This window comes from Aegilops tauschii, chromosome 7, assembly GCF_002575655.3.
Source record: "Aegilops tauschii subsp. strangulata cultivar AL8/78 chromosome 7, Aet v6.0, whole genome shotgun sequence".
NCBI classification, from domain to species: Eukaryota; Viridiplantae; Streptophyta; class Magnoliopsida; order Poales; family Poaceae; genus Aegilops; species Aegilops tauschii.
Genome location: NC_053041.3, coordinates 21820932 through 21837120, shown reverse-complemented (window position 1 = coordinate 21837120; position 16189 = coordinate 21820932). Strand labels below are relative to the sequence as shown.

The following is a 16189-nucleotide window of genomic DNA, read 5'->3' as shown; positions in this document are numbered from 1 at the left end:
CGAGACACGAGCGGTTGCTGCAGGCCACGACAGCAGCGCTGCGTTTCCACGAGGAAGGAGGAACCGAGATCAAAAGAGGAGCGACGATGCACTTTTCTTTTCTATTACGAGACCCAGATCAAACGGGTCAAATTTGCTGAATCGAACGCTTAATCGGCCTAACTGTTCGGCCGACGCGCCGGGGCCTATGAGCGCCCTTTAAGCAAGACGACAACTTTTGCTCTTGCTAAAGCATTAACTGTAATCGGGCCGGCCCACTATATATTGCATATATCAACAAAAGAGGAATAAAAAGGGCGCTGCCAGGGATCGATCCCTGCACTGATGGTTCAAACGTACAATGCGGTTTTCACAGATTTTTAATTTTCTTTCTTTTTTTTCGCTTTTCATTATTCTCTGATTTCTTTCTTTCATTTTGTTTCTTTTTTATTTTCCTTTATTCTCATTCTTTTTTGCATTTTGTTTTTTATTTTCATTCTAGATTCTAATATACATGATCAAGATTTTTCCAAATACTTCTTCAACATTTTTATGTACATGATCAATATTTTTTCAAATACTTTTCAACATTTTTCAAATACTTATTCAACATTTGCATGTACATGATCAACATTTTTTCAAATACTTGTACAACACTTTTTAAATACTAGTACAACATTTTTAAATACTTGTTCAACGTCTTTTATATACACAATCGACATTTTTTCAAATACTTTTTCAACATTTTTTCAAACAATTGTTCAATATTTTTTTCAAATACATGTTCAACATTTTTGAAATACTCATTCAACATTTTTTAATACTTGTCTAGCATTTTTAAATACTCATTCAACAATTGTTAATACTTTTTCAACATTTGTCAAATACTTGTTCAACATTTTTAAATACTCGCTCAACAATTGTTAATACTTATTCAAAATTTGTCAAATACTTGTTCGACATTTTCCAAACTTATTCACAAATTTCAAATACTAGTTCAACATTTTTAAATACTTGTTCAACATTTTTAGTGCTTATTCAACTTTTTTCAAGTACGTATTCAACAATTTTCTAATACTTGTTCAACATTTGTCAAATACTCATTCAGTGTTTTCAAATACTTTTCAACATTTTTCAAATAATCATTCAATATTTTCAAATACTTGTTCAATATTTTTCAAATACTAATTCAAAATTTTCCAAATACTTGTTCAACATTTTAAAAATATTTTTATAGAGTGTTTTTCAATATATATTAGAATATTTTAAAGTGTAGAAAAAAATAAAGCAAAAAACATAAACATAAAACATAAAAAACGCAGAAAACAGGGTATGGTTTTTCGGGCACGTGGGCCGGCCCACCTCCCCTTCAGTGAGTCTGGAAGTTAGACTCGCTGAAGGTGACGAATAGGGGGCCGCTAGGTCTCGCTAGAAGCCAGGCATAGTGTGCTCCTCACACCTCGTATTTCACTTTCTTTAGTGGCTCGACCCATGTAATATCTCCTTACATGGAGCTCCAAACCAGTTTTCTGAAGCTTCCAGAATCTTTAATCTGTTTTTATGAAGCTATCAACCGGTTTTTTCTTTTCTTTGTTTTTACCGGTTTTTTGTTTGGTTTACTTTCTTTTCTTATTCGTTTTCCATTTTTAATTTCATGATTTTTTCCAAATATACCAAATTTTTTGAAAATTTATGAACTTTTCTTAAATTTGTGAACTTTTTCCCAAATTCATGGCCACATGCACCTAGTCGGCCCGCAGCAAGCCGACTGGAACTAATTGGTTCGCAGCAAGCCAATTAGTCCCAGTCGGCTTGCTGCGGGCCGACTAGAAGCTAATCGGCCTGCGGTGGGCCGACTAGGCCCAGTCAGCCTGCAGCAGGCCGATGGTATATTATTTTCAAAAGTAAAAATATCGGCGTAATATTTATGCAAATTAATTTAAAAATGTATTATTTAAAAAAATTAGCAAATTCATGAACCTTTTTTGAAATTCATGAAAAATTTCACCTTTTTTCAAATAGTGAATTTTTTAAAATTCGTGATTGTTTCTTAATATGTGAACATTCTTTTGAATTCATGATTTTGTTGAATTTATAAACATTATTTTAAATTTATGAACATTTTTGAAATTCTTGGTTTTTTTCTAGAAAACCGGGGTTGATTGTTTTTTCCAGAACTACTAGCTCTGGTGTTCTTTCTGGCTGGTGAGCCAACGAGCAGGCAAGTGACAAGCTACTGCCCTAATGGATCTGGCCTAGTGTGCGCTGCAGGCATTATAGCGACTACTTGGCGCTTGAAGCACCGAGCTCTCCAAAGATATGGCACAGGGGAAGAAAGGGAGAACACATTGATTGGGTGGGATCTACTACCTTTGTCCTTGTTTATTAGTCCCCAACATAGTTTGGGTCAAAATTTGATCACATTTTCCGTTCATTTTGTTCCTAATTGTCTTCCTCCTTCATATAGACAAAACTATCACCTAAGTAGGCCATAATCCCTTGTTATACTTTTTTTTTTGAGAAACCCTTATTATACATTCTCTAACAAAGTCGGAACGGAGTGAGTACTTCAACATAGGCTTCAACTCATGTATTTGTCACATGTAAAGGGAAATGAAAACCCAGGCATTTCTTGGACATAGATTCATCCTGGCTCTATGTATACATTTTTAGAATCTCGATAGCAATTAAAGTTGGGTCAAACACGACATAGGATTGATGAATTGATGATTCAAATTATATGTTATCATAAATTATTACACTCCTAAAATCTTATATTAACATAAAATATTAATTGACACTGCACTCCTAAAATCTTATATTATCATAAATTATTACATACTTTCTCTGTTTTATTATCATAAATTATTACGTAAAATCTTGTTTTATCATAAATTATTGATTTTTTTCTAAAAGTGAAGATTTGCCAACTTTATGTTAGCCAAGTTTATAAAAAAATTATGTGCATCTACAGTACCAAATAAATATCCATATATATATATATATATATTATGAGACACACTTTCTTATTGTTGTTATTTAAACTTGGTCAAACACTACATTGTTTGACTTCTGCAAAAATCTATACACACTACATGTTCATAGAGGGAGTACAACACGGAGAACTAGGCACACTGGTTTTCTTATTAAAAGTTAAAACTTTAAAATCAAGCATCATAAATTATGACCAAGTGTTTAGAGAAATTATCCAGACCTACAATACCAAATATATACGAAAAGAAAAGATCTTTCATAATGAATTTAATGTTATGGATTTGGTAGTCTAGAAATTGATTAAGTTTTCTACAAATTTGGCCAAATTTTCAATTACTGACTTCAAAAAAAATCTAATACACCACTATAGTTCAAATGGAGGACGTACTGGCAGCTTTAAATATGCATTGGCGATCAGAGTTAATTTCTGTACTACCTCAGATCCACATATTAATTGAAGCACACTTAAAACTCGGTAAACAACAAATGTAAGACATTTTAGATCACTGAAGGATATTTCTTTACCGAGGGAGTAGAAAGTAGAGTAATGTTAACATGCATGTGTATGTGTGTACCTCTTGTCCTTGAGAAGCTCCTTGAGCGTTTTGGCGAGCGTGTCCGAATCCATGTGGTCGATGTCACCCGCAGAGTCTTCTTCCTTGATGCCTTTATCATTTCCCGCCTTGGGCTTGACGATCTGCTGCAGCACGCGCTTGAGAAGGCCCCCGACGTCGTTTCGGCCGTCGAACGCCTGCGACACGGACACCTGCGCCTGGCGTTGGAACTGTGTGTCCAGCCGCCGGCACACCTCCATGGCCAGCGTGGTCTTCCCGAGCCCCGCGAACCCGACGATGGAGAACACGCTGAGCTTCCGGTCAGCGCCGTCGCCGACGATGTCGTTGCTGTCCACGGCGCCCTTCACCCTCTCGGCCAGGGTGCTAGCCTGGTCCGTCATGCCGACGAACTGGTCGGGGTGGTTGGCGGCGCGCAGCGCACGCGCGGAGGCAGCCGATCCCGTGGAGACGGGGGCCAGGTGCAGCGAGCGGCGCAGCGCCTCGCGGCTGACGCCGTACCGCGCGTGGCGCTCGCTGATGATGACGGCGCGGGCGCGGAGGGCCTCGACGTCGCTGCCGAGGCGGCGGCGGAGGGAGAGCGTGGTGAGCACGCGCCTTAGGCGGGCGAGGAAGGCGTCGCTGAGGAGGCAGCGGATGCGGAAGACGTAGAGGTCGACGCAGTCCTCGGCGTCGTAGGCGAGCTCGCGGACCTGCTTCATCCACTCCCGGACGAAATGGTCCATGGCGCTGTCGTCCGCCTCGGACTGCATTCGGAGGATGGCATTCATGGTGGCCAGCTCGTCCCTCAGCTGGGCCACCTCGCTGCCCACGCCGCGGAGCTTCTGGAACTCCGACCCCACCAGCTGCCCAAGGTTGCCCACAAGGGCCTGCGCCACGCCCTCCATTCTTTTCACCCCTCTCTTTCTCTAGTTAGTTTCTCTCGAAGGGTGGCATGGCAATGGCCTTTTGTTGTTGGATATCGGGACGGGAGTAGTAGCTGTGGATAGCTAGCTAGCTTGATGGAAAAGTGATAGATACTTCCAAGAGTTTTCTTCCCAAAAAACGATTAGCTGCTCAGTTAAGACTTTCATACTCAAGGTATCATACCAGCAAGTATCATGCATATCAACTAATCAAGGTGACATACAATTAAATGAAAAAAAAAAGTGTTCACTATCATATGGTAATATTGTATCATATATAATAACTAATGTATTACGATGTGTCATGAATGACAACAAATAAAATTATCTATGCACGACGGAGATAACATCATATACTAGTATATATGCATGATATTTGTGTAAGATACTCTCCTCTACAAACAGCTTTAGGCGATTAAAATACTCCCACTAACCGAAATGATTAACTGATGGTGCAATTTCATTGGGAGTAACATATGCATCTGGTCCACTGTAACCACGATGATTAATGTCCGACATATGCGCATATAATATGACGGTCTTCGTACCCGGACTGCTTGCCTCATATGTGTTGCTGTCAAATCTGAAGAGTAAGACAACCCCGTGGGTTCAGCAAAGCATCGTTTATCATGTACTACCTTCATTCAAATACATAGGGTCTAATACGTATTTATCGAGCAAACGTTTCTTCTGAGTTGTTTTTACGAAACGCTTTATGATGCGTCCAATCCCACACGTGAATCTCAACATGACACGTGTGGCAATCCCCATGGGTGCAACATTCGTTCCCATGCATCCTCCTGAACGAACAATGTAAACGTTCGCTCCCATACACCCTCTGAGCGAACAACCTCATGTGTAGCATGGCACTCTACATGATGTAGCGTGGCAATTATTTAAGTATATATGTATGACAATTTCTCTACGTAGCATCATGGAAATTACTTATATATGTCTGCCTGTCTGACAACTTCTCTATGTAGCATGACAACTCTCCCTGCTGTAGCATGGCAATTACTAGTGGGCAACTTCCTCTTTTCTTAGGCATGGCCAATCCTTGAAATGCATATCAATTTTCACTGTTATAGTAATAATAATTCTTTCTGCTATAACATGGCAATTATTTTTTGTTAGCATGGCAAATCTCTGTTATAACATTGCAAATCTCACCATCGTAGCATGGCAATTACTGAAATGTTTCCAGGGAGTGATTTTTTTTTTATTACTGATGCGATGCGAGGGCATCTTCAACCGCCGAACCATATACGACTTACCTAGCAAATCGCTTGTCTAGTTTGCTCAATACTATTTTTGTATGATTTTCATGTTAAACCTAATATAGGCTAACCGCTAGGTTTATGTAATCATACCCAATCTATCGGATGGATCATGTCACATAATGTTTAACCGATTAGAAACAACACATTGAGAACCAATCTACCGAATATGGAGGTTAAAACCCCCTGACCTGCATCACTCGATGTGGAGAATAAACTTTATGAAACCAACATAGCAACCATCCGAATACTTTTTTAAGTGGAAAAAGGCCAAGCACAACAATTCGTTGATAAGGTTACATGACACATTCAAATATCCTATACTAGACTGCCATCTGTGTTTTGCTAGATTTTCCTTCATACGACCAGACCGCTGTCTAAGTACCACGTGAAAATCTTTATTCTTAACGGCATTTTGATCTTCCAAACATATTCCTTTTGGAGAACAACCATGAACGCATACGATTCCTCTTCTATTGCCTTTAATCATAAAAATAAGGGCTAAATCTCCCTTGGAGTCAATCGAGAAATCAATAGATAAAATAATACATTACTGATTTTGAATATGTACGGATATGCTATACGGGTGCAACATGAGATGTGGCTGGATTCAACACTCCCTCTTTTCCAGAAAGTAAAATAGTGAGGGCGTGGCACTTAAGGAAGATACATAGCGAGTTTTCAGAAAGTTGTCTATTTACTAGTCCTCTCTTCGATAGTGTGTGTGGGTCTTGTGGGTAGCCATATCGACCAGTTGCCTATCTTTGTGGGAATATTGTAACAATTTTCTTTTGTGTTTCTGTTAATTAACTGGGCAACTCTCTTCTAACCTTTTTAATGAATCTGGTCCTGAGGGACCGCGCTTAAAAAACAAAATGAGGTAGTACAACCTGTTGGATTCTTTTAGGGTATTTGGGACAAAAGGATGTATTTTTAATAGTGTGTAGTGTACTACACTTTTCAAAAGAAATTAATGGTAAAAGCAATATAGTTATTAAGGAAGTAATTACATAACTACGGCAACGAAGTAAGATATCTCTATGGCTGTAAGAATGTGCATGTTCTTATACTTAGTACCTTGTCTTAAACAATAGATAATTAAGATGCTGCCCTTGCTTATATGGGTGATCCACTGTGCTAGTTTGTTCTAAATACCTAGTGGTTCCAAGATGACAACATCTCGTAGGCATAAAAATAGTACCGTGGACTTCGGCATTTATTTGGCACATATAGATAATCTCCCGATCGCCATCAATTGCCAGTAGGCTCTAGCTAGCGTCTTTTGATCAATTTTCATTTGACTTGAATTTACAAGGAGACGATGCTGGTCCATTGTCTTTGTTTAGGACTACATATTTAGCAAGGAAGGTGCGTCTTCTGCTTGTTTCCTTGTTTTATGCAGTCAATTGTAACTACAAAATTGTTTCATACATACACAAATACGGCAACTTGTTTCGGTTCCCGTAAAATAAAGGGGAGATGTGTCAGCATCTAAGAAAGAGTAGTACAACATGGTTGGCGCTTTTGATGTCTTACTCTCAATTTCAAATTACCGTTTCATGAGACTTGGATACATATCAAGCAATGGGTTGAAAGAGAAAGACTTCATAGGGTGACCAAATATATATGTTCATATTTGTGTGTACTCCCTCCTTTCCAAAATGTACAGCTATACAACTAAAATTTGCTATTCCCTGCAAAAAATTTTTTTTGACATGGATGCAATAGCAGAGGTGGTCATTTGCGAGCACGGGGCCATGGCCTGATGGTCGCTGGCCTTCCTGGCAATAAAGAGATTGACGAAAGATTGGCTGCATTCAAATTCTACGATCTGTGACGAGTTACTATGTGCATGCATGGAAGGCCTTGCCTTTATCTGACTTAGAAAATGACAGCAATAGATATCTGATTGATTTCTGGCAAACCTCACAAGTTACTATGTGCATGCATGGAAGGTCTTATCTTTAACAAGTATCGAGTGGATCACTAGATGGCATCTCAACGAGCTAGTTGTAACACATAGAACATGTCCCATGGGCGTTGAATTAATTAATACACATTAATTTTTTTCATTTTGTAGCTCTACTAATTGCCGTTGCCAGCAAGCCACCAGCAGGCCATCTTAATTTGTAATGACTAAGTGTTCTCTACTCAAGTCTTTCTGTTTTAAAAAGTCAACTGTAACCATTAATTGGTCCTTGGTACTTAACCATCATAAATAAATATAGTACATGCATCGCTCAAAACGAACCCATAATAATTTCAGCACTCAACTTGATCATACATTATTTGGTGTACATTACAGGGTAAGGCCAGATCTATCTGATAGCCAACCTGTTCATCATTTGATCTGATCTGACTCACCCGATTGACGAAACCCTGTAAAGAGTTGTTCAGACTTGGATCGGTGGTGCTTGGCAGTTTCGTTATTATCTTACTCTCAAGTTGGAATTAATAATCTCTGTAAGCATTGTTAGGCCTAGATCCGTCACGACTGATGGAGGAAAGGGTAAGACTTCACAAAGTGACCCAACATACAAGTTCACTCTTTATATGTCCCTGTGTAAGACTTTGAACTCTTAAGAGTTAAAAGTCCAGTTCCATTTTCTCTTTCCCAAGGACAGGTCTCTTAGATTCATCGTTTTTTAGATGTTCAATTTACACCTTGGTGACCATTGCAATCTTAACACCATAGTAAATTTGTGGAGGTGGGGCCTCCCAGCTGATTTTGCATTTCCTTCACTTCACATGGCCGATATTGTACCGGCCCAGTGAAAGGCACACCATACCAAAGTTGCGATGGTACTTCTTCTCTTACCAGGTTCGTTTGGTTTGATGAGTTTTGCCATGGTCGTCCTTTGTAAGAAGTGGTTTTAGCAACTGAAGCATTCAGACAGTGAATGACATAATAAACATCAACTAAGCTTCTAGGCACTGATCCCTGGGAAAACTGCATCTTAATTGAACCCATGGATTGCCTCTCTTTCATGGAAATTAATGACATAAGTACACTGGCTTTAGCCTTAGCATGTATTGGCATGATGATCCATAAGTAAACAAGTATGCATTGCTCAAGAAAACACGGGACGTACTCCAGAAAGGAAGTAGCGTGCCCACGTGTCCAAAATAAGAACCAAGGAATGGAGGAAGGCTAGCTGCAGAGCAGACAGGCATATGTACACTGGTACAACATTTCAAGGATTCCCCCAGCCAGCAAGTGAGTTACAGCAGTAACCGGCAGGACGACGAAAGACAGGCATACCTGAGTCAGAATTATGGATCACAAACCAAGTGTTTTTATTCAACAGCCACAGCTGAAATAGGTTCAGAGCAAGCACACTCACGAAATATCAGTACATATATAGCTGAAAGAAATCATGCATTAATTAATCAGTTTCTGAAATAAAATCTGGAGCGGAGAGCTCCTTAATTCGTAAAACAAACAACACGAAAATAAGTCTGAATATGGAAATATAGCTCGCTCGCAGTCATACAACAAGCATCGTTTTTATTTAATAAAAGCACGAGGCCGCAGCACGTCCCATAAAAGCAGAGGAGACGCAGGTTGACCGAGGTATAGTGGCATATCAGCAGCAGCAACACGAATATAATGCACCTTCAGATGCATTGACCGCCATCACACACTGAATCGAATACGCATGCGGCCCAAACAATGAAGCATCCCCCTTCCGGCCGGCAACCTGCATGACCAACACCATATCACCGTCAACATCTTAAAGTACAGTAGTAAGATTAGAGATGAGGGAGTAAGTAGTGGTACTGGCTAGTTGGGAGATTAGTGCGTACCTACACATTTCCTGGCTAGTGTCGCAGGTCAGTCTCGGAGAGAATAGTGCCACATCTGCTCTTCAAGTACAGAACATTGGTACAGCATCGTCAAGAAGTCATTGGTGATTTCCAAGAAGGATAGATGCTGGAGGGGAAGGAGGAACTCAATGCCAGCTGGGACCTCCGTCATGCTGCTGAGGTTGGCCAAGAATAGTTCCTCCAGGCTCGCCATGGCACCTTGCTGTACCTCTAGACGACTCAGATTAGGCAGGTCTCTTAGAGAGAGAACCTTTAGCTTGGGAAACCATCCCACGAGAAATGACAGCTGCTCTCCGTTGTATGCTCTGGTGAAGTGTAGACACGTCATGTTTGCCAGCCGAGAAAGGGATGGTAGGGGGTCTTCTCTCAGCTGTGACCAAGATAGATAAAATACATACAAGTTCTGGCCCCCATCAGCTTGGAAGAGAGGAGACTCGTCCAACGCCCCTTCCGCTAGTCGTCCTCTCAGACTTAGCTTTTGCAGGCTTGGCAGGCAGACATTCAACAAGAGAACCTCGTCCTCGTCACTAGCATTCACATCTAGGTTGGACAGATACGGCATCCGAACTAGAGACTCACTGATGCGTCCACAGTACATTCCCTTCACATTCCATAACCTCAAGCTTCTCATTTGCCTCAGCTCCCCTAAATGCCTAAGACACTCATCTTGTACTTCCAATGCCTGTAGCGTCTGTAGGTTTGTCAGATTTCCAAGACCAATGGGGATACACACACCACTCCGACATTCAAAATCTCCTTCTGCATCAATTACTCTCTCAGCAAACAAGTGCCTAAGCTTCTTCAGTTTCACAATCCCACTAGGCAGCTTATGTATATCAGATTCATAAAGGTCGAGTGTCAACAAATTTGAAAGGTTCTCAATAGTCTTCGGGAGCATCTTCACCTTTGAACCCCGCAAACCCAAATGGCGGAGATTAAAAAGATCCCCAATAGCATCTGGAATCTTCTCCAAGGGTAGACCACTTAATTCTAGCACTGTCAAATATCTTGACTCCGTGCAAAGCAGAGGTAGTAAGGTGCATGATGACTTGCTATCGCCCAGTGTAATGACAGTACGAAGTTGGTGCATATTGGAAAATGGCTGTTGAATATCCTTCTTTACTTTGTGAAGCACCAACCGACGTCCATCCATCTCAAGAGACCCCCCACACTGATCCTCATAACTAGCACCAAAACAGTTCTTCTTGCACAAATCAACTGCCAGTTCACGTACGAGATCGTGCATTCTGAATTTCTTCACCCTACCAAACGAGTTCCTCTCAACAAGTTGTAGCATGTTTCTGTCAACCAACTCTTTTAGATAGCCTTCTGCCACTTCTTCTAGTGTGCTTTCACCCCTCTCCTTGATGAACCCCTCAGCGATGAATAACCGTACAAGTTGTTTCCTTTTGAAAAGATAGTCTTCCGGAAATAAGCTGCAGTACAGGAAACAACTTTTTAAGTATGTTGGGAGGTAGATGAAGCTCAGATGCAAAACATTCCTTATGTGGTCCAGACTTGAATTGTTAATTATCTCCCAGCTTAGTTGATCATTTATTCTTCTCCATTCTTCCACGGCTTTCTCACGCGCACTCAAGAGGCTACCAACTGACACAACAGCAAGAGGCAAGCCTTTGCACTTGCTAACTATTTCCTTGGATGATGGCTTCAAATCTGTAGGACATTCATGATTTGTATCTCTTGGAAAGGCTTTCTTACAAAAGAGATCCCATGCCTTGTCTTCTGGTAAAGCTTTCAATGTTAAGCTATGTCCTTGAGAGGCAAGTGCGGCAATGCTGGCTTCCCTTGTTGTAAGTATCACTCTACTGCCCTTATCATTATGAGTAAGCATCCTTGACAAATCATGAAATGCTTCCGGATCCCAAACATCATCCAATATGATCAAGTACTTTCTTTGCTCCAGATATTTCTTTAGTGTCTCTTCAAGGCTCATGATGTCCATGGACAGAGTGCTACATAGAGCACTAGCATTGTCTTTAAAGAGTTCTTTGATCATATTTCTCAAGACATCTTCTCTAGAATAAGTTTGAGAGATGGAGACCCAGGCATAGCACTGGAATTTCTCCCTCTCCCTCTTGTAGACATTTGCAGCTAAAGCAGTTTTACCAAGACCTCCCATTCCGAGCAGAGCTATCACAGAGCATTTCTGATCATCACCCCCCCACCATTGCTCGAGTTTTTCTCTGTTTTTATCCACCCCCACTAGATCTTCTTCATCAATTAAGCGTGAAATGTTTGCTAGCTCTTGGGATCTCTTGACAATGTAACTGAGGTTGCTAGAATCCCCGTTGTTTATCATGGGAACCCAACGGTTTTTTGTCTTTGACAGGTGTGAAAGGTCTTTCTCCAGTTCCTTCACGCTGAGAGCTATCTGATTCAAACAAAGCAGTGATCTTGGCTTTTTGAACCCTTTCTTCAGGAAGAAACAACAACCTATATCATGTTCTCGACCAACTAGATACAAGTACTCATCCACCATGTCCTCCATCACATGTGCTACTTTGCGTACCTCCTCTAACCAACCCTCATATACTTGATTGCTGCGGTTTCGAATGTCCATTTGACAAAGAACATCATGCATTACCCTAAGCTCCCTGGGAACACGACCCATGCTACCCTGTAGCTCCAGTAGTTGTGCCCCATACTTCGCAAACTGCACTCTGGCCTGGTCTGCCGCTCCTTTTGCCAAGGCAATTCCAATCTTTTTAATGGCTAGAAGGATCACAATCTCCGCCATTACTTTCTGTTGATTAATTAACACAAATGTATTATACATACACAAACATATCCCTGTATCTGCGTTTTCGAAAAATTGGCGTGTGTAGTGGTGTCCATATATATCCGTGCAATATAGGTGTAGAATTTATGTTTCTTCGGATTTCTTTCACGCCTGTTGTACTAGTTGCTAAGTTGAAGAATCACCGTTTTCAGGATCAGGTTTATCCTTTCGGATTCTTATGCAACAGAAGGTTCAAACACAGCACATTATTGTGTCGCACTTTCTCATGTAGGCCTAGAAGTGACGAGGTTAAGAAACAGATTGAGAATGACAGCTTTTAGACAAGAAGAGAGCGAGGAAGGTACGCAAATCAGATCGGCAATCAAAGGCATCTAATCCTGGCTGCTCACAAAGAGAATGCATAATATGGGGCAGCTGATGGCTCTCAGCTGAAACGACATTCAAACAAACTTGGTAGGTAGTAATGAACATCAACTAGGAAGCGGCTGTACTGGAAAACAGTTGACGCTGACATACATGATGCTGTAGCCTTCAGATATATGGCCTCTCAATTCTACATTCAGAATGGATACCTGAGCATTAACGGATCACAAGCTAATTCTTTTTCTCGAATACCACAAGCTAATTCTTTGAAAGGAAACTAATAGCTGGGCATTATGAATCACAAACCAAAGTCTTAACATACTGTACATACCACTTCACAACAAGCACACATAAACAAATAGCAGTAAAAGAGGTCTGAAAATGGAAACAGAACTCAATCTCAGTCTTACAATAATCAATAGGAGAAGCAAAAGCAAACGAACAGTAGAAGTAGAGCAGTAAACAGAGGCACCGTCATAGACAGCAGAGTGGTAGCAGCCAAGGGTGCAGTAGACAGTACGTAGTACGTTTTGAAACAGCAGAGGAAACACCTCAACTCACTGAATCGAATCTGCATGCGGTCCAGCTAATGAAGCTTCTTCCTTCTGGACGGTGACCTAGATTGCACTTTGCAGATCAACATGTTAAAGTAGCAAGATTAGAAACGAGGAAACAAAGAGTAGTGGTACTAGTTGGCACTTTGCAGGTATAAGTGACTGTACCTTGCGTAGGCACGCATTTGCGGCCAGTCTGGCAAGTCAACGTTGTCGGAGAGTATACCCGAACCTCCATCGAGTTGCAGAACATTGGCGCAACAATGTTAGGAAGTCTCTGGTGATTTCCTGGAAGGATAGACGCTGGAGGGGCATGAGGAACTCAATGCCAGCTGGGACCTCCGTCATGCTGCTGAGGTTGGTTAAGGATAATTTCTCCAGGCTCGCCAAGGCACCTTGCTGTATCTCTAGCCGACTCAGATTAGGCATGTCGTATAGATAGAGAACCTTTAGCTTGGGAAACCACCCCGTGAGAAGTGCCAGCTGCTCTCCATTGTATGCTCTGGTGAGATCTAGATGCGTCAAGTTTGACAGCCGAGAAAGGGATGTCAGAGGGTCTTCTCTCAGCTGTGACCAAGATAGATACAACATATACAAGTTTTGCCCCTCAGCAGCTTGGAAGAGAGGAGACTCGTCAAATGCCCCATCTGCTAGTCGTCCTCTCAAACATAGCTTTTGCAGGCTTGGCAGGAGGACATTCAACAAGAGAACCTCATTCTCATTACTTGCATTCACTTCTAGGTAGGACAAATACTGCATCTTAACTAGAGACTCACTGATACTTCTACAGTAGATTCCCTTCACATTCAATAACCTCAAGCTTCTCACTTGCCTCAGCTCCCCTAAATGCCTAAGAGACTCATCCTGTAATTCCAATGTTTGTAGCGTCTGAAGGTTTATTATATTTCCAAGTCCATTGGGGATACGCACACCACTGCAACTTGCAAGCTCTCTCCAGTCTGAATCAATTGTTTTCTGAGCAAATAGGTGCCTAAGCTTCTTCAGTTTCACAATCCCACTAGGCAACTCTTGTATGTCAGATTCATAAAGGTCGAGTGTCAACAGATTTGAAAGATTCTCACTTGTCTTCGGGAGCATCTTCACCTTTGAACCCCGCAAACCCAAATGGCGGAGATTAAAAAGATCCCCAATAGCATCTGGAATCTTCTCAATGGGTAGACCACTTAATTCTAGCATTGTCATATATCTTGACTCATTACAGAAGAGGTAGCAGAGTGAATGATGACTTGCTATCACCGAGCGTAATGATAGTTCGAAGGTGGTGCATATTGGAAACTGGTTGTTGAATATCATCTTTTAGTTTGTGCAGTACTAATCGCCGTCCATCCTTCTGATGAGACCCTCCACATTTATTCTCATATGGAACACCAAAACAGTTCTTTTGGCACAAATCAACTGCCAATTCACGTAAGATATCATGCATTCTGAATTCCTTCATCCTACCGAAGTGGTTCGTTGTAACATCTTGAAGGCATGTGATGTCCATCTCCGCCGTGTTAGATAAGTTTGAGAGATGGAGACCCACACATGGCATTGGAATTTCTCCCTCTCCTTCCTGTAGACATTTGCAGCTAAAGCTGTTTTACCAATCCCTCCCATTCCAAGCAGCGCTATCACAGAGCGTTCCAAATGATCACCTGCCAACCACTTCTGAAGTGTTCCTCTTTTCTCATCGACCCCCACTAGATCTTCATCAAGGGAACGTGAAACGTTCGCTAGATCTTGGGACCTTTTAACAATGCAGTCTGAGCTACTAGTATCCCCATTGTTCACGGGAACCCAACGGTTCTTTGTCTCTGACAGGTGTGTAAGGTCTTCCTCTATCTACTTCACCTTGATAGCTATCCGGTTCAAAGAAAGTAGAGATCTTGGTTTTCGGAACCCTTTCTTCAGGTAAAAGCAACACCCTATATCAATCTCCTGACCAACTAGATACAAGTACTCATCCACCATGTCCTCCATATTATATGCTACCTTCCGTACCCCCTCCAGCCAGCTCTCATAGACTGCGTTGTTGAGGTTTCTTATGTCCATTTGACAGAGAACATCATGCATTACACTAAGCTCCCTCACAAGACAATCCATGCTGGCTTGTAGCTCTAGTAGTTGTGTCCCATACTTCGCAAATTGTGTGCTTGCCTGGTTTGCTATTCCATTTGCCAAGGCAGTGCCAATCTTTTTAATGGCTAGTAGAATCACAATCTCCGCCATTACTTTCTGAGAATTTCTAATGTCTCACTTTTGATTGGTCGCCTAGTTGTATATTTTCCTCAATGTAATTCGAACGAACACTGCAAAATGAAGTGAATGATGTATTAGTTAAACCATGAGCGTATCCTGCTAGTACCAAAACACTTCAAAACTCTCCAGCCACAATGATGAAATTAAATAAGAAGAAAAGTTTCACGAAATCCTCCTAAACTCTTATTAGTTATTGTTAACCTATCCAACTCCAACCCAAACAATCAAACAAAACAGTACTTAAAATAGGCAGGTAAATGAGAAATTTAAAACACTTAAGATTGTGCAATAGTCCACTGCGGCAAACTTAATGATATTATCTTACTAGCACGGGTGACATTGTACCGAATGACCCACCATGCATGATCCGCTTCCATATAGGGACATCTGAGCTTGAAATGACCCAAATGTTGAAATAAAGATCTTCCCCTGGGCTCTGGCAGATGTTTCAAAATCGCCTCCCAACAGCGGATAACGTTGCGATTCGCAACGGCCCATCCGACGGATCTTGTGCGTTGTGCAACAGCATTGAAGATGCTAACCATGCTTTCTTTCACTGCCACCTAGCCAGATTTGCGTGGAGCGCAGTGAGAGCTGCCTTCCAGCAGAATTGGAACCCAGCGTCGGGTGCTGACCTTTTACATATTTTGCGTTCGCAAAAAGGCGCTAGTGCTCGGATAGTTTGGCGCTGCGT

The 16189-nt window shown here is 41.4% G+C and overlaps 2 protein-coding genes and 1 pseudogene across 2 annotated transcripts; all 3 read right to left on the bottom strand.

Moving 5' to 3' along the window:
• Nucleotides 1-3523: 3523 nt before the first annotated feature.
• On the bottom strand, nucleotides 3524-4958 carry LOC141026673 (disease resistance protein Pik-2-like). Its single transcript, XM_073503516.1, has one exon. The coding sequence runs from the start codon at nucleotides 4430-4432 to the stop codon at nucleotides 3524-3526; it is 909 nt and encodes a 302-aa protein (XP_073359617.1). The 5' UTR covers nucleotides 4433-4958.
• Nucleotides 4959-9562: 4604 nt separating this feature from the next.
• On the bottom strand, nucleotides 9563-12316 carry LOC109772088 (disease resistance protein RPM1-like). The gene is made up of 2 exons (XM_073503118.1): nucleotides 10291-12316; nucleotides 9563-10227 (listed from the first exon to the last, which is right to left on the bottom strand). Exons 1-2 carry the CDS (start codon nucleotides 12311-12313, stop codon nucleotides 9563-9565), a joined length of 2688 nt encoding a protein of 895 aa, XP_073359219.1. The 5' UTR covers nucleotides 12314-12316.
• Nucleotides 12317-13437: 1121 nt separating this feature from the next.
• Nucleotides 13438-15654, bottom strand: LOC109772109 (disease resistance protein RPM1-like; annotated as a pseudogene).
• Between the last annotated feature and the right edge of the window lie 535 nt (nucleotides 15655-16189).